The sequence below is a fragment of the Lethenteron reissneri genome, chromosome 17, assembly GCF_015708825.2.
Source record: "Lethenteron reissneri isolate LAM-NWPU_2019-01 chromosome 17, ASM1570882v1, whole genome shotgun sequence".
NCBI lineage: Eukaryota > Metazoa > Chordata > Hyperoartia > Petromyzontiformes > Petromyzontidae > Lethenteron > Lethenteron reissneri.
Window position 1 is genome coordinate 685,647 of NC_083795.1, and position 23,282 is coordinate 708,928.

General features: G+C 54.2%; 1 protein-coding gene across 4 annotated transcripts in view; it reads right to left on the reverse strand.

Moving 5' to 3' along the window:
- Positions 1-775: 775 nt before the first annotated feature.
- PLCE1 (phospholipase C epsilon 1) overlaps positions 776-23,282 on the reverse strand; it is a 99,156-nt gene continuing 76,649 nt past the window's right edge. For 3 of the 4 annotated variants that reach the window (XM_061552705.1, XM_061552702.1, XM_061552704.1), the window contains exons 18-35: positions 22,899-23,006; positions 21,843-21,959; positions 21,476-21,634; positions 20,273-20,378; positions 16,050-16,088; positions 12,225-12,370; positions 11,695-11,812; positions 10,993-11,112; positions 10,332-10,489; positions 9,569-9,701; positions 8,325-8,488; positions 7,699-7,969; positions 7,395-7,513; positions 6,923-7,051; positions 6,012-6,347; positions 4,268-4,405; positions 3,168-3,377; positions 776-2,203 (exon numbers count right to left, since the gene is read on the reverse strand). In XM_061552705.1, coding sequence (XP_061408689.1) covers positions 2,045-2,203; positions 3,168-3,377; positions 4,268-4,405; positions 6,012-6,347; positions 6,923-7,051; positions 7,395-7,513; positions 7,699-7,969; positions 8,325-8,488; positions 9,569-9,701; positions 10,332-10,489; positions 10,993-11,112; positions 11,695-11,812; positions 12,225-12,370; positions 16,050-16,088; positions 20,273-20,378; positions 21,476-21,634; positions 21,843-21,959; positions 22,899-23,006 — 2,730 coding nt within the window. In that variant the 3' untranslated portion in view covers positions 776-2,044. The remainder of the gene's footprint in view (positions 2,204-3,167; positions 3,378-4,267; positions 4,406-6,011; positions 6,348-6,922; positions 7,052-7,394; positions 7,514-7,698; positions 7,970-8,324; positions 8,489-9,568; positions 9,702-10,331; positions 10,490-10,992; positions 11,113-11,694; positions 11,813-12,224; positions 12,371-16,049; positions 16,089-20,272; positions 20,379-21,475; positions 21,635-21,842; positions 21,960-22,898; positions 23,007-23,282) is intronic. The other variant, XM_061552706.1, reaches the window with a different exon arrangement.

The following is a 23,282-nucleotide window of genomic DNA, read 5'->3' on the forward strand; positions in this document are numbered from 1 at the left end:
AGTCCGACCAGTGGAGGTGGGCTGCAGAGGTTTTGTGGCAACATCTACAACCAGACTGCTTAGAGACCTGGGAATTAAGGGCCAGAGCCAGCGTTCGGCAATCAAAGCTGTATCGGAGGCGGCAGAAGGCAGCAGTCAGTGGCTCTGGATGAAGAGGAAAGACCCCAGCTGGGCCCCAAAGTGAGAGGGCCAGGAGGTATGCAGTCAACAATGCTTGACTCAGGGAGGAGGACGCCCCTGCCATGCATAGTCCCATGGGATGTTGGCTACCAACAACAAGGCAACTCCTATGACTAATTGGGAATGGGACGCAAGCGTAGGATTGATCACCCTGTCGCTGGCCGCCTTTGGGGAGGGTGTATAGTATGAAAGGCCGAAACACCCTAGGACCCAAAGGTTCACTACTGACGATGCGCTCCCCAAATTTCACCAGGCTCACTGTTCATGAACTCTTGGAAGTGCTTGCACAAAGGATAATAACATCTCATCCTGTGTTCTTTGGAATCAGTCGGACGAAAAATTGGTCATGCATATCTCTAAATAATCAAAGAGGGTCTGCTTATTTAAGAAACGTGCACAGCCCTTCTGTGAATCCACCGCGGGATGTAGGCCTCTCCATGTGCAGGCTGCTGTGGGATGATACTCCACCACGGCAGGCAGAACTCACGCCGGTAACGCGTGTGCGAGGCAGCTCTCGGACAAATCTAAAACTCGGCAGCACGGCGAGCCCCGGCCACTCACCCAGAGCTCACAAAGAATTGTGGAGACAGAATCGTGATATTTTGGTATTTATTAATATCCGACTCAGACGGACACATACGCATATTAAAACTATCTAAATAAAATATATAAAATACACTGTTTAATTAACATAGAAAGAAGGCATCTATGACATCGGTATCTACAGCAAGCGCAATACACGTGAAGGGAAATGGTTGAAAAGGTATCGGAAGTGGCAGAAGGGAACAGGGAGCTGAAAGTAAACAGGAGAATGCAAAGGGTCGCCAGACAGCGAAAACTACGGCTGGAAAGAAAAGCATGCGTGACAGATGAATAAGGCGGCAGGGAGGCTGGAGGAGGGGGGTGAAAGAGAAGAAGTGCAAATGTGGCAGTGTACGACGAGGCGGGCTACCGGCTGCAGGATCACGGCATCCCGTGAAGTGTCACACGTTCAGTGTCAGCGTGAAGTGTCACACGTTCAGTGTCAGCGTGGCCGTCCGAGGCGGCGAGGCGACGGACACGTCGCAAGCTCGCCGTGCGCGACTTGCCCACGTGGGCGTGTGGTAACAACCTGAAGGGCCCCAATACGAGGAGTGGCTGCTTCGTGTTGATTTGGCTCAGCGCGTTTGAGAACTCCTAACGTCCACAATATTCACAATAAAAAATATCTGTACAGCAAACCTGGTGGCAACGGGCGTGCTCACATTGGGCGCCTGCCCATCCCACGTAGTGCAGTGAAACTTGCTCAGTGCAGAAAATATAGAGGAGGGGGGGGGGGGGTGCCGGCAGTCTCCTTCTCCTTTAGACAGCGAGGTACGATCAGGCACAACGAGAGGGTAGGTCCGCCCCCCCAGGGGCTTGGGCCACGTGGTAACCGGCCCAGGGCTCTCCCACAGCGTGGCGACGTTTCCGGCGACTGCAGCGGCGGGGGCGTTGACCGGCGCCCCCCCCGCGTTGACAACACCTGGTGGATGCCAGGCGCGCATGTCCGGCAGAGCGCATCGCGTGCCGGCGTCTGCGTTGGGATTCTTCCGAGGCCCCTGGAGGGCAATCCCTGTACACGAAGTGCTTATGGAAGTGCTTATTCAAAACTCGTCCCTCCTTTCGCGCTTGACGGCGCCCACAGGATTGTGACCACAACCACGTTGGTGGAAACAGAAAGGCGCTCACCGAACGTCCATTTAAAAAACAATTAAAAGTTAGTTTATCTCTCCAATATTGCATCTACAGGCAGACGGCGGGTATCCAGCTCCTTCACGTGCCGCGCTGGGGGCAGGGCAGCACCCAGAGGGAGCGGCGCTCCGTCTCCGCGGAGGGGAGGTCGTCAAGAGCGGCCGTCCGCGTGAGAAATCTGCGCGGCCGCGCCGTCCGTCGGCGGCGGGGCCTGCACGGAGCGGCCCGTGACGAGCGGGGCCCGGCCAGGAGAGCGTCTCGCCCGGAGCTTCACCTCCTCCGTGGGGCAATTCTGCCTGTCCAGGACAGTCTGTGAAAAACACCAGCAGCAAATCTGTACATCACGAGAAAACCGAGCAAAACGGCAAAATATAATGCAGGCTGGAAACAAACATATTTATCATAACACACACGTGCAGCACTCTATTGTACAAGGTCCCTAACACAAGGGGGTAGCGGCCACTTCACCCGATACCTGGGGAGGTACGGCCTCCGGACTACACGGCCCTAACACTGGGAACCCCGTTAACTTTCCGTCCTCCGGCTGGGGGCCCTAGGGGAGGCTTTGCTGACCCGACCGTGCCGGGTCTTCGGGGCCTGACCACTGGCCTCACTGAGCTCCGGCCCTTAGAAGGACGGCGGAGCTTGGGGTCCAGGGTCCTAACCTCAGCCCAGGTCTTCAGTCTTCGGCTTGGAGATGACTGAGCCGGACCCTTGAGAGGTCCGGCTTATATATACTGATTCGTGGCTTGCTCTGCCCTAGCCACGCCTCCCTTTCAGAACTTTCTGGAAGGTGACATCATCCCCCGGTCCCCCCTCCTGGGGTCCGGGGAATGTGTCCCAGGATCCGCTTCCCAGGGAACTGTCGTTGGCCCCTTGGGCCACGGTCACTGACAGTGGCGTGAGAGCGCTTCCGCCCCCTGTTGACGACAAGGGGGAGTTACCCGCTAACAGGATGGGGAGTGCCGAAAAATGCCTCTACACGTGCTAAAAAAAAGCCTTAACCAAACCACCAGCTGAAAATAACTGAACGTGTGGCCCTTGTGGTATGTACGCGTGTTGAACTTCTGTTCACCGTACGTTGCTAATCATGCTAATCGTTAAGACCACCAACTCAAAGAGTTGAGAGACTGCATCTTAGTTTTGCTGCCGCTGGTTGGGACGGCCACAGTTTCTCGGTTTTGCTGATAAACAAACTCATCACTTGGCACGTTTGCTGACCCCTGCCGTCGTTACCCCCACCCGCTCTCGTTACCCCCACCCGCTCTCGTTACCTGCACCTGCTCGCGCAGTTTGAGCAGCAGCCGCGTGGGCTCCAGCTGGCGACTCAGGGCGGCGCAGACGTTCTCGTCGTCGGCCAGCACGCGGTGCAGCGGCCTCCCCGGGGACACTCGCTTGGGGTCCTTCAGCTCCTCCACCAGCACGTAGCCGGCCGGGTCACTCTTCCTCAGCGACGTCATCGAGTACTTGGCCTTGCTCAGAGTCTGCGGCGAGAACGGAGGCGCGGGGGGGGGGGGGACAACATCGATGAGCAAGGCACGTGTCTGAAGCAACTATCGTTCACCATTTAACGAAATGTAAACATGTTTTAATTTTAACAGACAGGTGGGAAGTGTAGCCAGAACTGGCACCAACACATTTCCCAAGCTCTGTGGTCCTACATTGGGATGTGTGGCCAGCTTCACGAATGAGTGTTGTGATGCCGATACGGCGCTTGCACCACACTTGGCGCGCGCTAAGACTACGTTGGGTAGTGACGACTTGCTGGCAGGAAACAGTTGGGTATGCTCAGGTACGTCGGCAGGAATGCACGTGTTGTAAATATGTACAGGAGTACAAGCAATTCGACACGTGACAATACGTCCGATCAGACGGCTCGATACGCATCTCTCTTTGGACACGCATTGCAATGTTTAAAAATAGCACTTGTTAATTATTTAGTCAGCACTTCCATGAGTGACAAGCTTGGCTCGCATCACGTAGGCAGCGTTGCCATAGGGAGACCCAGAGTTCAGAGAGAGGCAAACAGCAGGAGAATATTATAATGGCCATTTAATTATACAACGTTTGATTTGTAGACAGAATGCAAATACAGAAGGCTCACGCATGCTAACTGGAAACGCTCTATGCCCGTCCAGATGGAAATATGTGACAATTAGACCACTTGCTGTGCCGCTTTCTCCTGGCGAGCCGGGGTACGGCACCTCGACGCCCACGGGAAGGGAGTTTCACAACGTTCGTGCGGTGATCCGCCAATCCTGCTGGCTACGCAACGCTGGACAACAGCCGCTACCGCCGACGCCGCCGCCCAGGCCAAACAAACAAACAAACATCGGCTCACGACAACGGACGAGAAAAAGCAGCATGCGTCCACCTGGGTGATGATGTCCTGTGCGGTGCTGGCGCAGTCGGCGCGGATGATGGTGTGCGGCTGCTCGGGCAGGATGTCGTGCACACGCACCAGGAAGGTGCTGCTGTTCCACTCGCGCTCACCACCCGGTTCGTCGCGCTTCTGTAGAGCACAACGCAGCCCACGCACACACACTCACTCGCACACTCACACACTCACTCAACATACACACACTCACTCAACATACACACACTCAATGCAGCTTTAACGAGGCACACCCATGCACACACTCAACCCACACACGCACACACTCAACCTACACACTCACTCAACATACACACACTCACTCGCACACTCACACACTCACTCAACATACACACACTCACTCAACATACACACACTCAATGCAGCTTTAACGAGGCACACCCATGCACACACTCAACCCACACACGCACACACTCAACCTACACACTCACTCAACATACACACACTCACTCGCACACTCACACACTCACTCAACATACACACACTCACTCAACATACACACACTCAATGCAGCTTTAACGAGGCACACCCATGCACACACTCAACCCACACACGCACACACTCAACCTACACACTCACTCAACATACACACACTCAATGCAGCTTTAACGAGGCACACCCATGCACACACTCAACCCAGCACACAAGCCAACTTTTGTTGGGAGCCATCCAAACAGTTAAGACACCAAGCTGACATGACCGGGACGTGCCCAAACACACAAAGTAGCCGAGGTAGAGCACACGGGAGCCCACAAGACACAGCTTTGTAATGCTACGGTCTCCGTCTCAGCCGTAAAACAAATACACAGAGAGCTCAAGGAAAGTGTTGTTCCAGGTCCCTTGTGTTGAACCGTGGCTTCACGGTTATAGAACACATCCTACGGAATACGCTCTTCACGCACAGGTTTGGTAGAAGCGGTGATATAACGCGAGTTGGGCGGTGGAGATAAGGACATGAAGTAGGATTTTTGTGAAGCAAAAACTTAAAGCCAAATGTGAAAATACATTTGGATACTCCGAATTTGAGCTTTGCCCACTTCCCTTGTGGATTTGACAACACAGCAAGGCGCGTACAGCGCCTGTACAACGCTGGCTCAACATAAATACATTTGTGACCATTTTGTGGTTTAAATCACAAACTCAGAGAGTTGAGATGGGCCACATTACCATGCAAACACTTCTTCTACATGATGGTCTAAAGGTGGCATTAGCCCGGCAGTGGTGGCTACGCATGCCTGTAATCCAGCATTGGAGGTGGGGGTTGGTCGATCGCACGAATGTGGCGAGGTGCCATACTCTGGGGCTCCACCTGTTCCGTCTGTAGGCGATTGAGTGTTTCCCCCTCGCACGTGTGCGTTTCCTCTGGCTCCTCTGGTTTCATCCCTCGTGTGTAAACACTCATTAATTGGCTGATAATGCCTCAATATACAGAGGACCGCAGAGCTTGGGCAATTGTTGGTGCCTGCTCACCACGTGGCTGCCTTCCCGCTCAGCTTTGCTTCCTCTTCACGTCTCCGAGTCCATCTCTCTCTACGAGAGCGAGCGACTACCACGCGGTGGCGGCTTACAAGGCGAACGATCATTATTATTATTGTCGTGATCATCATAACTCTTTTACGTTCCTCCCCAACATCGCACGCCCATTTTCGTTTGTCGACGCAACGGGAATGCTGGAAACCCTGCGTACACCTCACGGCGCGCGCACCGTCCCTCCGGAGCCCACCTCCATGACGAGCCGTGCCGTGCAACCCTCGCGCGTGGCCCACGCTCGCACGAGCGGCAGCACCAGCTCCTCGGAGTTGAGCGCGCGTCGCTTGCGCCGCCCCTCGGCCTTCGCCGGCCGGGCGGCGCCCTCCCCCGGCGATCCGCGCTCGTCGGCCTGCGGGCCCGCCCCATCGCACGGCCGCGCGTCCCCGTCGCCGCCCCCCTTTGACGCCGCTCCCTCGCCCCTCTCCCGCCACACGGGAAGAGACTCCTCCACCAGCGCCCAGGCGCAGGCGCCCCGCGTGCTCTCGGGGGACGGGGGACGAGCGTCCGAGGCCTCCGACTGCTGCAAGGCCTGGGAATCGGAGTGTGCATGTTGGCCGTGAGCAGCAAGAATAGTCAATTCGAGTTGAGACGAAAATAACATATTTGTATGTGTGTAGAACTTCTTTCGCACCGTACGTAACCAACCGTGCTAATTGGTGGTGTGGGGGAAGGACAACAAACTAAACACAAAACTCATTTCTAGATTTAAAAGTTCATAGTTCCAGTGGCTTCCTAATAGCGGAAGGAAAAGCGCTCGAGATGGCCGCATCTGAAAGCGTGCGACGCGGTGACCACTGTCTTTTGTTTGATGCGCGTTGAGCGGCCACGTCGGCAACGTCTGTAATGGACTGCTCATTAGTTTGTCTTTTAATAAATGCAGGCCCTTCGTGTATTCTACTGAAACGTCATATGTAATTTATAGAAACCGAACAAGATTTATGTGCGTATATGTAAAAATGTAGTGTGTTTAACGCAACTGTCAAGGCACCAGACACTCGATTGAGCAAAGTCCATCTGGAAATGTATCGAGCCGACTGGGCAGCGTGTATATTATCGACTTGCTGCTGGTGCAGCTGGTGCAGCTGGTGCAGCTGGTGCTCCTACCAAGGCGATGAGCTGCAGAGCAGTGGTGTCCTCGGGAACCGAGAGCACGGAGAAGGGCCACGGCCCCGGGGCACCCCACACCGTGAGACGGTGCCGATCGCGGCGCCACTCCTCCTCCGTTCCAAACACCTGCACGAGCGGGCGGGCCGCAGCGCTCACTCATCCGTACGGTGCGGTGCGGTGTGGCTAGAGTGGAGCAGTGGTGGTGCTAGCCCACCAGCGGCCGATCTACCGAGTGCGTCACCTGACTACAAACATATGATGGGCAAGCTACACGGACAAGCTACACAACTGAAATATTTAGCTTGTGTGCAGTGGTCAAATTGCATTGGTGCGTTGCTTTGGTGCGTTGTGTTGGTGCGTTGTGTTGGTGCTCTACTGTGCCGGTGTGCTGTGCCGGTGTGCTGAACCGGTGTGCTGAGCCGGTGTGCTGAGCTGGTGTGCCGCGCGTTGCGCTGGCGCGTGCCATCACCCTGGAGGCGGGGGTGTTCTCCCCCCCGAGGGGGGGCTCCTCTCGGCGAACGCACAGGAAGAGGCTGGAGATGGGCAGCGCCTCGTTATGGACGTTACGCAACCGCAAGTGGCGGTAGCCTGCAAGACGCGTGCACGCGCACACACGCACACACGCACACACACACACACACACGCACACACGCGCGCACACGCACACACGCACACACGCAGCGGCGTGGGAATTCACGCAGGACACGCGGGATAAGAAGGTGTCCCCGACGCCGTGCGTGCCGCCGGTGCCGCCGGTGCGCCGAGTGCTCTACCTGTGCGCAGCGAGGCCAGCGGCACCATCCGCTGCGCGGTGACGCCGCCGCCGCCGCTGTCCACGACAGACAGGCGGAGGAAGGCCATCGCCTCCAGGTGCACGGGCAGCGTGAAGGTCTCGCCCCACAGCGGGTTGAGCGCGTTGCGGCCCACGGTCTTGGTGCGCAGGTGGCCCGCGTGGCACGTGTCCAGCGGCATGCCCGCCAACTCGAGCTCCACGTGAGGGCTGCCCGCCGTGTTACCCGGGCACACGTACTGCCCTGAGATCACCTGCGCGTCCGCACGTGTGCACGCCGTTCGGAGACGTTTACGGATGCGCGGAGGCTACGCTCGATGGCGCAAAGCGGCATTCGCCGATTCGCTCCGGCCACTCGCTAGCCGCCGGTCACTCGTCTGCTCATCACTCTTCGAGCGACTCACGCCTGACATCTAACGATTCAATGCTCGATTCACAAATACGAAAGAGGCACCATCCCAGCGATGCACCACTCCGATACTCTGGCTCAACCACCGCAAAGTAAAATCAAAGCTGCTGCTCTATACCCAACATCGGCCGTACGACCTAGGAGCGCGCATCGTCGTCCCCGCCAGCGAGCAGCGCGGAGCGGGAGAGGGGGTCGCGTACCGTGATGTGGTACGTGGTCGGCTGCACCCCCTCGATCTCGCGGTCCATGGGGCGGAAGGTCTTCTGGAGGGGGCAGGTCCTGTCCCTGAGCACCGGCGGCTTCAGCACAAACCCACAGCCGCCGTTCTGCTCAAACATGGCCGCGTTCAGCGCCATGGGTAAGTCTTCACGCACACACACAGGCACGCACGTAGACGCACACGCGCACACACACACGTAGACGCACACGCACACACACACAGGCACGCGCACACGCACGCACACGCGAATACAACAGCGTCAAACAGGCAACACGACGGGTAAAGGATGTGGCTCGTGACGCAGGCACTCGCATCGTGTGACATCACCAATATGAATGTGGGGCCTACTCACTGGTGGCGTGAGGTCACTGGGAGAAGCATTGCTGTGTGCACTTTAGTCGAGACAATTACCATTAGACTTGGCAACATAAGCTGGTTGGGAACAATAAATATAACGATTAAATAACGGCACGTAAAACATGCGGTGGTTGGTTAATATTTCTACGACGTATCCCGTATACACATCGCACTCTGGCTGCTCTGCATGGTAGATACATTAGCGTAGGCTGTGCCGAGTGTTTGGATTCAAGGCTCCTCTGTGCCTTCTATTCACACACCTTCAGATAATAACGATCTGATTGCCATTCATGCTGTTGTCTGAAACAACAAGCGAGCGATATTTGTAAATGTTGTGGATTCGCTCTCCAATACACAGCCGGTGTGCTGTACTAGAAACGAATTGGCACGTTCTGTTTACGTGACAACCCTTACTAGTTGGTCGCGAAAGCCTATGTGTTAAACGGAGCAATATTTATACACACTGTGTAATGCATCATTATATGGAGGTTTCCAAGATGCAAACACATACACATGCATGCATACATACAAATGGCCATATAAATATTATTTGTAGAGCAAAATAATTATATAGTTTTCCGTTGAACTAGGACCCACATCTAACAGAGAGGGTCTTTGTCTATAAACACCTGCGGTTTGCCTTCAATAGTGGAAGAAAGCCCGATTTTTCTGATGAGGCTGAATTACGCACTCCCAGAATGCCGTGTAAGGGATGTAAATAATAAAATCTGTTCATCTTTTTCCATGTGGAAGTACAGATGTGTGAAGGCAGGCTATTGCCTGCTAATTTATTGTATTATTTGTAGTGTTCAAGAGCCATTGCACCAGGCTACATCACGATTCCCCTGCCCCGGGCATGACACGCACCCTCGGTCTGGTAGTTGAGCGCCACCATCTGGATGCCGTGGAGCCAGTAGAGCATGGGGTGCGGGTTCGAGGATTCTATTCTCGTGGCGGCAGGATACGTGCGCAGCAGCTGGCACATGGTGTGCTGCGGCACCTGGGAGGGAGGGAGGGAGCGACCGAGTCACAGCAGCGTGAGTTCGTATCAAACGCGGTAATGCTCCGTGCAGCGCGCGTGTGCTCGGTGAGAGTGACCATGAGCAGGGCGAGGGAATGACGACGAGCAGCTCGTCGCGGGCCATTACCATGAACAGGTAGAGAGGCTTGTGAGCGATTGTTAAGTCGGGCAATGTAAGTGTACTTATTCATTGTTCGTACTTTCAGCTGCATGAAGCACACACGGACAGCCTCGTTGTTTACTTCGCGTCGATTGCGTAGCCGTGAGGCTGTAGTGGCTCACTCATTCAAGCTTCCCCTCGCGTGATTGGCGACCCGCGAGCGGCTATGGATTGGTGGGCTCGGAGTGGGGGGGGGCATCGATTTGGTAAAACGGTTCAAAGGACTAAAATCCTGGGAAGTGAAGGTCGGTTAAAGGCCCGTTGGGGAAATGGGCTTTGGCAGAAACTTGGTCGAGAATGTTCAACAAGGGGGAGACAAACACAGAAGGGCTTTAATAGAGAGCACCGGGGCTCCCTCCGCACTGCTTGGGCTACGCGTCACGTGACTCACTTCAGCAAGGGAGTCCTGCGCAGCTACGCGCTCCGCACTCGGCGGGGGAGGCACACACCTTGGCGCCGTAGCGACGGCACAGGCGTTTGGCGGCGTTCTCGTTCATGGAGGACATGTGATAGCACTTGGGCGTGCGGATGAGGGCGCTGAGAGATTTGGCGGAGAGAGGAGGCGCCACCCCGGGATCCTCCGCGTCACCGCCGGTCCCATCGCCGCCTGCCACGCGACAAACGCAAGACGATGGCGGCGCTCAGCCCGCGAACAGGACGCGAAGCGCCCGCCCCACCGTGCCAGCAATAACCGTGGCCGTACGTACGCGGACGTAACGCCACGAGGAATCGGCATGAAATCCTGCGACAACTTTACGCCGTCTAATGATGGCGACTGTGCGCGCGTTCACACGTTGTAGCGCGTGACCGTGCCCCCTACTACTCGGCGTGAGCACGGCGCCGGGGTGGCCACGGGGCTGCTGTCTGCACACGCTGCCCAGGCTCCGGAGTTCCCATGACGGTCGGGAACTCGCAGGCGATGGAGACTTTTAAGTCCCGGCTGAAAACCCCACCACCTGTCTGACGCGGCGGCCTCCTATCTCTCTGGTTCTCTACCTGGTCTCTTTAGTCTTTCTCAGTACAATGATCACATCAGTACAATTATTTTTACATGCGTGTGCACGTGGTGCGTGTATGCGCATGTGTGTGCGTGCGCGTGTTCAGACTCACCCTTGCCGCGCGCGTGCGCCACGTCCTGCTCCCCGGTGCTCATCCTCTGCGCGGCGGCACCAAACAGCGACTTGCGCGTTGCCTTCGCTTTGAGGCGCGCGGGGCCGGGCCTGGAGAAGCCTGCGGCCACGCCAGGGGACAACGGCGGCGGGGGGGGGGGGGGCCGTGAGCGGTGGGGCTCCCCGTGGCGACGCCTCGACAGCGGCCGCCGCCGTTTGGGGCACGGCGGAGATGCCTCAGGTTAAGCACATTTTAATTAAGGTTCGGAATAATTAGAATGCGGGAAATAAGGAAAGGGGGTGGCCTAACGGGGGTCACGTAATGGTACAGTTTGACATGCTTGGCTCACGCCCAGAACAAAGGGGGTTTTAAATGTGGAGATTTTGAAAAGCTCAGCTGGGAATTCCCAAAACTGGTAGCAAGCTCAGCAAACTAACTTGCTATTCAAGGTTTTTTACAGACTGAAAAAGTGTTCAATTTACATTCGCTATCACCCGAATAAAATTCCATAAAAAGTAGGAATTACGTCACCGTCGCCCCGCCCTCACCCACACCCACAAAAATCCGAGAGCAAACCCCTTGCGACGAGAGTCCGTGCCTCCGTCTTCTGCAAACGATAAAACGATACGGCGACAGGCGATCCTCGGGCTGACCCTTCACGACGAAGCGGAGGTGACCCGGCGCTGTTGCTGTGCATAACACCTGGAAACTTGACGGCCTGGCAGTATATGACGAGGTCGGACATCTCCTGCGCGATCTGCCGACTCTCCTTCTTGTTGTGTGGAAGCAGAACCTCCTCCCGCAGCTCCATGTCGTACACCTGGCAACGTGTGCAGACGCGCGGAATCAACGACCCTCTCACTCCAGCCACCACGACTAGGCTCAAGGTGCCGGTGGGATTCAATTGGACTCCTTTTGGATGAATAGACAATGTGGTCCCACAGGTAGATGGACAGAAAAAAAAAATACTGAAAAACTCAAAATAGTAAATCAGGCAGAGGTCACCAGCTGCAATCGGGGTCAGAGAGTTGTGCCGCGCAACGTTGGCTCGCAATCGCCGTTCCAGTTGCGTTGTACCGTACGGCCCCGCACACCGAAGTTCGGTCATTATCTTGTGACCGAGGTCACTCGTGCGGCTGAGATTTGCCCCGCTCTCTCGCGCCCTCACCCCCGGCCACAAACAAAACCAAAAGCGAGGCCGTCGAGAGCTACGGGCTCCGCGCCGCACGCACCACGTAGCGCTTCTGCTTTGAGGAGGGCTTCTCCTTGCGGCTGGGCGAGGGCGGCTGCACTTCCGTTGCCGCCCCGCTTCTGCTCTTGCTCTGCTCCTCTGCGTCCTCCGACGGAAGCCGCTCGGTGCGCTCGTCCAGGATGGTGTCTGCGAGGGGGGGGGGGGCGTGGGGTAGACGGTGAGGGATGGAGGAGGAGGAGGAGGGGGGTGAGGAGGCATCCGGGAGGTGGGGGCAAGATGAACTCAAGTGGGGAATTGAGATCGGGGAGGTAACAAGGGAGAGCCGTATAGCATGGCGCCAGACCACATGGACCGGATGGATCGTTGTTATCAGTCAAATCTTGGGTTTGTTTTTACATTGCAGGAAACATTATCTCAGCTGCACAGCAAAGAGCTGCTCTCACTTCTCACCCGAACACATGAATGAATATTTTGGTCTCACGCAGTACGGGGAGACATGGCACTGTTCAGTGGTGATCACCGACCAAGGCCATCACATTCTCTCTCCAGCAAAGCCAAAGCAGGGGAATTCCATAAGCACACTCTACAATCAGCCGCCCCGTATGACTGATAACAACAACAATGTAGGAGAACTCATTCAAAATATAAACGAACACAAGTTTACCAATTAACAAAACTTCTGTTTCTAAATACACCTAATAAACACGTGTACAGGAGTGAAAACATGTATTATGAAAAGAACGATTGAGGTTGGATCAAAAGGCCCGCACCGCCCGAGTTAACGACGACGCATCTCTGTGAATCTGCTTACGTCCGCCAACGGACGCCCGTGGAAGTTTCCGTCGACTCAGAGTTCAGCGAGCAAGCCCTGGCCCCTCGACCGCTCACTTCCCGCGGCGCACGGCGGCGCCGTCTTCTTATCACAGAAAACTCAGTTTTTTTTCTCCCTTCCCTACGAGCGATTTACTCAACGGTGGCAACGAGCAGAGAGCAGCCAAGTCTGGCCAGCGGCCTGGGGGGGGGGGGGGGAGACGATTGACCGATTAAAATCGAGCATTGTGGACGGCCGCCGTGGCAACGCAAAACTTGAGAGCCGAAGTGGTGTCCGTGGAGAAGCGGAATAGCAGGCCACGCGTCTCGACTCGACTTGGGCTCATTCCATTACAATGTGCAATTACGCAATTAGTGGCGTGTACGTGCGCACTGCCCCGCGCTGTAGCCTCAATTAATGAATCTGTGTAACTCCAACTGCATTCCAATAAGCTGAGGTCATGACCTTTCGAGCAGACGCTGGAACTTTGGAAACTTCTTGGTGGGAGTGAGCCGTGGTTGGCTTTACCCCTGAAGACTCGGAGTCTCGGTTTCTGGATCGAAACTTTGGAATCCACTCAAAATTCTTCATTATTCCTGAAAATTCCTGCCCGTGCTGGGGCACGCACAGTGCAAGTGAAACCTCTGCTCACTGCTGCCGTCCACAGAGGCTGCACGGTGCCGATCTGCACACTCGTTATTTTTCCACAAGAACGCAAGAGATGTCCGTGACCATAAACAACACTGGAGGGCGTCAGATATTCATCAGATTTGCCTTCATCCCTGAATTTGAAGCGATTCGTCAGCCAACCAACCAATATCACACCAGCAGCAGCAGCTCCAGGGGGTTGAGAGGTCGGTCGATGTTGCTGAGATGAGACATTCAAGTGGAGATCTACCTTTGACAAAGCGACTTCAACCCTGAGGATGCTCGGAAAGCCGAATGGAGTTCACACGAAGCCACAAACGCCTCGTGACAGATGCGACGCAGAAATCCCCTGGATTCGATCTTCCGAAGTTAATGGGCCACAACCCTAAACCACATCCACACAAACCATGGCAGTGGAGTAGATGGGGGGATTCATCTTGATTTGAAGCTTTCGTGACTGGAGGAATCCATACTCTTTGTTTTTTTCGGTAAAGTTATGCAAGTATAAAATAAAATAAATCACATTTTATTTTATACCAAAGAGTATAGATGGGGGGATACTTGATGATGCACAACTGTAACATAAGAAACTCTCCGTTGTGCGACTGTGGCCACCCAGAACACAGCGTGGGGCATCTCAGGAGCACTCAACACCCGATTCACAAACACGGAGGGAGGGCATCGTCCCAGTGATGCACCACCACCACTCAGCAACTCAAGACGCAATCATCTGGCTATAGCTGCTGCTCTACATCAACATCAGCCCTACGTTAAGGAAGAACGAGTTTATTCATATCTTTAGGACATAAAACAGGCCGTGTTGTTGATTATTTGAGCAGGTGTATTAATCAGTCTGGTGTCTGAGCTAAATCCCACGACAAACAGAAATGGCGTTTGTGGATGCGGAGTTTAAGAATTGGGCACTCCTACTCAGAATCCAGACACTAGGTGGGAGCAGACACACACACTCTCTCTCTCAAAAACAAAGATCCCCTTTAACAGACTATTAGGGAAGTGCTGTTAGAGCAGCACCGATGAAGGCTGGCACGGTACACGAGCGGGTGGGTGGCCAGCACCACGCCCGCCCGCCCGCCCGCCTTTGTCTTCCCAATGGCAATGTGTACACACCGCACCAGGCACAAAGCTCTACATTGAGTTGAGGAGCAGCGGGAGGGAAGAACGCTGCACAGCAGCTGCTCGCAATCGCCGGGATCAGATCACGGCAGCTGATCAACTTTACTCTCCTCTTTGAAAATACACACCAACGTCGTGGCGAAGCGCACCAAGTGTGAGTCCAGCGAGCGTAACAACAACACCTCAAGGGTGCGTCGACCGCACGCATGCGCTGCGTCGTGAAAAGGCTCTCGCGTGACCACGGGGACGAGAGAGGCCACCTGCTGCGCCACGGCGCTTCTTCCATGGGACGAGAGAACCCCAGCGGTGCAGTCGGTGCGGGGAGCGCGGCTCCCGGAACGGAACGTCACGACGCTGCTTGCCCACGGTTTGCGGGAACGGCCGTTCACGCAAACGCAGCGGGGAGGATTTAATCCAGCCACGCAGCGCTGTGTATGCGGAGTGGACCTCACGTTGAACTTGGAATTGCGATGATTTCAATTCCAACAATGTAGCTGCTGGCTTTTCACCACAACAGACTCCAAATGCAACCAGTGCCGTTCAAACGCAGGCTCCCTCGCTAAAATATTAGAAGCGTACGCGCATTAAAGTCTCATTACCTGCAAAGGTTTAGTTTGAGAAACGACACCTACAATAAATAGGTGGAGTACGGTAGCCTGCGAGCAATCCGAGCTGCGCACGAACAAACGGATATTGCGACATCTCAAGTCGACCCAACACGACCTGGAGGATTCCCCTCTGTAAACAAACACCCAGAGAGGTTCCACAGTCGGTCGTTACGAGTCCAGCAGAGCCGACAAGGAATGGTCCGAGGAGGGGGGCGCAGGGGGGGGGATGAATGTTAATTGACGGCACACAAACACAAAGCTCTCCCGTATAGCCTTAACAGACCGTTGAGGAAAGTGCTGTTAGCGAACACCTTTCAAGGCCGGAACAGCACACGAGGGGGTGGGTGGCCAGCACCACGCCCGGCCGCCTTTGTCACCCCAAGTGGCGATGTTTACTACACACCGCACCAGGTACTCATTTGAGGCCGAGTCGACCTAGGGGAGGCCCAGGACCGGTTCAGACAATCGCCACTAACGTTGGCCACGTGCGGTAATCGAACTTGGGTCGCCGGGTCCGTAGCACTGTGCATCAAGCACTGTGCCACCGCTCCAAACAGGAATGTTATGCGCGCACACACGCAACACACACACAGGAATGCTCTTTCACACACAACAATGAGTTTAGTGGCGTAGCAGCCATGCGATGGTTGTTGGAGGAAGTTACCTTTCTGGAGAGCCTGCATGGATGTGGAAAGGCCGTCAGCTGGAGGGAGATAGGGAGGGGGGAGGGGAGAGATGGATTGAGCAGGGTCATGGTAAGAGAAAGGAAATGTGACAGAGCTGGGATGAGTGGGGAGTCATTCTGCCAGCAAACACAATCGTCTCTTCGGACGCTTTAATATCCTCCCCCTGTGGCCTCCCAACAACCTGAACATGGGCAGCCGAAGGTCACCCTTTCCAAGCGACCACGCCCCACTCCCTCTGCATGCAAAGACAACAGATCCCAGGCAATCTGGATGCCCTTTGCACTCTCAAAGGCACATCTCTCTGGCGGCAGGTCTCACATTCCGGTCGTGCCTTTGTCTGCCAGAGAATGCACACGAGAGAACATTGTTGTTGTTCTTAAACCTGACTTAGGAAGACTGCGAGACGTGAACAGCCCGGCGAATAGGGCTTGATGGAAGGACTAACATTTAAGAATGTCTGTTTTAGGCCAAATTCATGTTGGTACACATGAGAAAGGGCTCTCCAAACCCATTGTTCCACACACTGAAATTTGTTAAACTTACGCACTCCTTGGAAATTGTGCATCTTTTCTTATTTCCTTTGGAGAATGTTTTTGGCTTTTCCCCATTTTTGTTCTTCCAGATGCTGCTCTCGGTCTAGTGCAGGGGTCGGCAACCAAAATAACAAGAAGAGCCATTTCTTTCCAATTCGGTACAAAATTCAATATTTCAAGAGCCGCAATGCATCTGAGTACATACTGTACATACGTACATATCGTCAAGAAGCAGCCCGTAAAGAGCCGCATGCGGCTCCGGAGCCGTAGGTTGCCGACCCCTGCTCTAGTGCTACGAGACGAAACTATTTCTGAGATCCCTTCACGTGACCTCTGCTCCACACAGTAGGCAGCCGTACTCTCCCACTCGCTCTGCTACCGGGCACAGTATTCATCGCCGGACAGTCAAACCAACATACTTAATTCTCAGAGCTGAAATTTTTGCTACGTTGAGTGCAGAATCACATCTTTTGTGATGTTTTTTTGTGTGTGCTGTCATTGGTGACTGGGCTGAGAACGTGAACTCATTGCACTCAAGAACCCGGCTTAGTCGCCGGTTTAGTCACCACTTTAGTCACCGCTTTAGTCACAGCCGGTGGCTGCTGGATTTGCATGGAAGATCTCAACGGTGGAAGCTTCCTGGTCCTGACGTCTGAGCCACGTGGTCCCCCTTTAAAGCACATTTCATATCGTGGGAGAAAAGAGCCCTTCTTGGATTGAGTAGTTTAACGCAATGCGCCATGGAGATTGTGTGGTGATGAAATTACAATGGCTATATCAGGATACACAATGAGTGTTAGGACATAGTGAATTAAAACACCAACGTACTGGCAGATAGTCAAGAGAGTGATGATATGTCATGGACAATGAGGGTTAGTTATAGAATTAGGAGCCAAATACACAAACACACCATACACATTTAAGTAAAAACATCATTTAGCAGTTCCAATTGAGGTTTAAATAATTATCAATGATATGCAACAAACGGATGGCGATTCCCATTTCACTCGTTCGGAGACTGAAGCCCAAAGCAAAATCTGTGCTTTCTGAAGCAAAGAAAATGGTCCATGAGCCAGAGCATAAATCGCTACCACTGCCCAAGGTAGCAAAACTTGAGTGGCACCGATTGATTTACGCGGCTAATCAGAGTGGATGATTGATAACACACTCATTTCGTACGTGCATCACACAGTTCACTGTTATTGGCGTTGCAAAGAGGCAATGCAGTTTGAACACACACAGACGTCAATAACACTGTGGCCCTTAAGAGAAAAAACAAAACAGACGTAATTGAGGATGTTTCAGTTAATGGCCCTTCTTAAGCGCTCTGAAAAAGGTCCACTGCCCGAAACGTCGCCGGTGTGTTGAGTTTTTGTTGTCCACCACTGCCACCGCAACAGCATCATCAACTAATTTGGTTAAAAATGTTTCCTTACATCGACTCTGCATACAAAGTGAGTAACACCTCAGCGAGATCCTTGCGTGGACCTGAGCTTAGTCTCACAGCAGCGTTGTACCAAGTGGCAGATTGCTAGGTTACCACAAGGCCCTATCCTTGGCATTACATTATTAATATTCCTCAGCACAAGTGTTCCCCTAATAATAGCACTTTTCAGCAGATGGCTCGCTGGTTTATTTACTTGTTTTTGGATATAAGAATCCAACTTTCTACCAACGAGATTCGCTAAATAAAACGAAGGACTGAATGGATTTAAACCCACGTCTGATATATGACACTTTAAAACCTTCATTGAATTTGGAGATTAACCCTGTGACTTCGTAAACAGATTAAAGTTGTGTTACGTAAGCTTGTAACAAATAGATGCAGTTTGATGTGAACTGACTCAAAATTGACGTATTTTTAATCGAAAGTTTAAATAAAGTACACATTTAATTAAAAGCGTTTTGACAGTTTGTGTGTTGAATTTCTTTCACATCGCACGTAGTCAACCGTGCTATTTGGAGGTGCGAGGGAAGGACAACAAACGAACACACAAACAAAGTGTAGTCCCATGGCCCTGGACTGGAATGCAGAAGAAGCAGCGTCAGATTTTCCCCATTTTGGCTTCTGATGGACTCCACATAGTGAGCGTTATTTTGACTAATTTTATCCCGGACTATGCTAACAATTTGTGGCGCGGGGTGGAACGTGTTCTTAAGATAGAAACCACGAGGACGATTTGATCGAGACGAGTGTGAAAAGACGGAAATAGAAACATTAACGCAATCCCCGATTGAATTGCACCGATTTCGCCACCCACGTCCCACGGCACTTCGCCACACAGCCTGGCCTCGACGTGCAGCCCCGTGGCACAGCCCTCGCTGGGAAGTACAACATCTTCAGAGTACACTTTGGACGTTAACATGAGATTCCGTGAAGGAAATTCACATCTTGACTATGCTTTAAACGGCATGCAAGCAAGGAAGCGGCGGGTTCTTGCCCGTGACAAGAACCGCGTGCGTCGCTGTGTGCCGGGCTTTACAGAGCCGAGGCGTCGTGTGGCTTCAGCTCTCGGCCGCCATGCCGACGTGAAGGCTCGCAGCGACCAGAGGCCTTGCACGCAGTCGCCGCTGCGGTGCAGGCGAAGTGGGCAGCTGCAGGTATTTGTGTTGGCCCGATTAGCCGCACGAACCACAAACGGTGGAGCGTGCACACAAAACAAAGCGCTCGTTCAGACTCCACAGCAGCACGGCCCCCACCACCACCACCACCACCGTAGCCGCCACCGTAGCCACCACCACCACCGCCGCCACCACCCCCGCTACCACCGCCGCCACCACCACCGCCGCCAACACCACCACCACCACCACGTGTTTATGAAGGCTGAATTTTGTGAACAAAGCAAGTTTACGTCCATAAACTAGGGTAATGTCACAAAGGACTAATACGCGTTTGTTGCTATGCGAGGCCTGAGTTAGAGTCCTCAACGTGTGCCAGGCGTACGAGCACGTGGCAGCTGTGAGAGTACAGCCGTGTGGGGCAACGGAGTGTGTACGTGGGAACCTGGAGGCGTAAGCAAGCGCAGCCATCGTGCGACCGGTGGCTTCCACTCACACCTCCCACCGTTAACACTGTCCCTGTGACTTCCAGGCCGTGAGCTTCCACCACTTCACGTGGCCTGAACTGCACCACACCTGGAAACAAGTGGCACGCTGCCTGGTAGGGAACGGCAGCTTTTGTAACCGTTTATTTTTTTTCTGCACCGGTGATGCCAATCCTCGAGGTGCCCGCAGCCTTCTCTCAGCTTGCCCTTACTGCCTCGTGCTAAAGGTGCGTGGGTGGACGTGTGTGCAGGGACAGTGCTGGGACGAGCGCAGGAGTGTTTGTTGGGGTCTATAATAAGAATTAGAGGTATGTGCGTGACAAATGAATCGCTCCCACCACTCCAGCGATTTGGTACCTTACGAAGAATCTTGATTTTTGTTAACACCGCGGGGTGAATGTGGTGGCCACGAGAGGCAGAGGGGGCTCACGTGAATCTACGACGGAGACCAAAGACTCGCGCGCAAATCTAAACGCGTTGATTCTTACCCGCGTGAGATAGAGCGCAAGGATTCGGTACCGCTCGTCGGACCGCCGCACCGCCGCCGCACCGCTGGTTAAGGATGCGGCGTGGGGAGCGTACCGTCGGGGAGCGTGCGTTTACCGTCGGTTAGCGTGCGTTTACCGTCGGACAGCGACTCGTAGTCGTAGTCGTACTCGTCCTCGTCCTCCTCCTCCTCGTCCGCGGTGGCGCTGCACTGCTGCGCCGCCAGGCTGGCCAGCTTGTGGGCCTAGCGGCGCCACGCCAACAACAACAACAACGGCCATTACACGACGGACGTGTCGTCACACCGCTAGCGTCACAGCGGCGACTCCAGCCAAGCGACGATGCACTCACGCTCACTGCAGCGGCTCTCCCCACACACTGGACTCCTACTCTTTGTGGGAATAGTGTAAGTGGGCTTTGTTTATCAGGTCCTCCCTATTTATTACAGGTTTCAAAAACATGTATGTGTGTATGTTGAACTTATTTCGCACCGTACGTAGCCAACCGTGCTAATCAGAGGTGCGGGGGAAGGAAAACAAACTAAGGCGTGTAATAAACGGGCGGTCAATATTGATATTCTGGCCAGTAGGTGGCTGGCTGGGCTCTTCAGTGACCTTGTATGCACACCAGCCACACGGATAATGGAGGCCTGATGCAGGCCTGTGGGTATGTGTCCTCGGCCACCAGAGGTGCTTGCCAATAGTACTTGCCCCAATGGTCTGTTAAGGCTATATGCGGGATTTTTGTCTTTGTAGGCCAGCATGGAATAGAGCAAGAAAATTATTATTATGGAACTTGGTCGCTTCAATTGTGCAGTGGCAGGAGGCTGGTCATTAAAAAGTGAAGCAAAATGATGAGGATAAATCCAAATGCTCAAGCTGTGGTGCTCAGATTGTTAAAACCTAGAAAAGACCGTGGAACTTCTGTGATACAAACCAGGGCGAGAGAAACATGTTCAGAGCACGGCAGAGCAATTGCAGGAGTGCAAGTGGAGCTGGGGGGTGATTGAGTGAGAGGCACTGCTGGCCGTGTTGACAGATCAAAGGGAGGATTTAAAGCAGCTGCGGTTGACACCGGCAAAGTCGCTGCTGGGTTTAAAAAAAAATGGCGACCACTCCACAAGACTCATCGGGAAACACCAGACAGCAGAAGAGAATCATGCAAGCGCAGCAAATGCCGTGGATCTGGAGGGTTCGGTCCAACCTGGAGCGAGTTATGACCTCATGTACGGTGAGAATATTGAGTTCGACGTTGTTGTGGTCGTCGAACTACGATCCGAGTAATTCTCGGATTCGCAGGAAGCGATGGGTCAGCGTTCGCGAGATAGCGTCACCCCCTCACCTTCTGTTTGAGCAGGTCCACGGGCGTGTGGTGAGCTTTCAGCTTGCGGTTTTTGATCAGGATCTTGCCTCGCAATTGCCATGGCGATGGCAGCATGGGGTCGTCTAAGAAGTCCGACTCGAAGAGGAAGCGCGTCACGAGTCGCTCCCCGAAGACGCTCTGCAAAAGAAGCGACCGGCGGGGGCAGCCGTGAGCTAGCGGCGACCGTAGCCACTCACGGTCCCAGTGTGGCGAGATCATTCATTCCGTGCGACCTAACTCCAAAGTCAATGATGAATCGAGTGAAGTAATTTTTGCCCGGTGCGCACACGTGCACTGAGCACACCGGGTTGTACGGTGCGCGGCCGTGTTTGTGGAGATGGGGCACCTTGAAGATTTCGGCCATTTTACGCTGCTGGGCGAGGCAGCAGTGGTTCTCGATGGAGAGGATGACGGGGAGCTCGCTCGTGACGAACGCGCTGCGGTTGATCGCTTCCACCACGTCCTGCACGGCCGGGGCAACCCAGACATCGGTGACGTCACACACGGCGGTGACGTCTCACGCGGCGACGGAGCGGTGCACACCTACAGCTCGCACTCTTACTCACTGCCTATTCGTTCAGCTATCACTTGTGGCCAGGTCGCTTCTGAGAAAGAGCTACGTAGCTCAGTGGGCCTTACCACATCCTCCATTGTGCAGCAGCCCGGTGCTCACTTGAGCAGACCGACATTATGACTTTGATATTTGGACAGACAAAGGGAAAGCACTGAGAGCGATTTTGAAAGGAAGATGCCTCGAAATAACAATCTCATAACAGCAGACAATTTATAGAAAGTATGGCATAAGACCCTGAGCGTTCCATCGGTGAAGCCACCCCCGGTTTGGGTGTGGAGTATCCGTGAGGTCTAAAACATCACACGTCACAAACTCCTAAGCTTGATTACCCCGGAAAGCCTCAGGACTTTTTCTCAGGATGGTACTGCCAACGTTGTCGTAGCGGGGGCACAACGCTGCCGTGCGGTATCCCCGAGCGAGTAGCTCGTGGGGGAGGTTTTCAGCAGTGGGATGTTTGGCCAATATCGGTTCCATCGTGCAGGTCCGCGTGTGTGCTTGTTGAGCTCACGGCCAACACCGGTGACAATTGTCTGAACCGGTCCTGGCCCTCCCCTAGGTCTACTCAACCTCAAATGAGTACCTGGTGCGATGTGTAAACATCACCACCGAGGAGACAAAGGTGGCTTTGCGTGGTGCTGGCCACCTACCCCCCCTCGTATCCCGTGTCGGCCTTCATCGGTGCTCGCTATCAGCACTTGCCCCAACAGTATGTTAAGGTTATACAGGTGATCTTTGTCTTTGTTCTTTGGGCTCAGCTTGCATCTCCCGTAAGTGGGCGTGGCGTCGCTTGTGAGCTCGAGGCCGGGAATGGCCGATAGCGGCGGTCACCTGGAAGGGAATCTTGGTGGTGAGCGTGTGGCCGTGGTAGATGATGGGGGAGCCGTCGTCTCCGTCCCAGCAGTCCAGCTCCACGCTGCGGCAGCCCTGCAGCAGCACCTGAGGGGTTGGGGCCGGAAGAACGAGAGGAACGACGATGGTGATGACGGTGGCGATGGTGCACGTGGCTGCCTGGAGCCCAGCACTGTGGAGGCAGCAGCAGCAGCGAGGGTTGGTGTATCACCGCAGGGATGTTGTGAAACCCCCTTCCCGTTGACGTCGAGAGGGAGCCGTACCCTGGTTCGCCAGAAGGTAGCTCAGCAAATATGAGGACTCCAGCTGCTCTGTATGTAAGGGACAGTGTCTCCTCCTGCACATCATAACATTGTACGATGA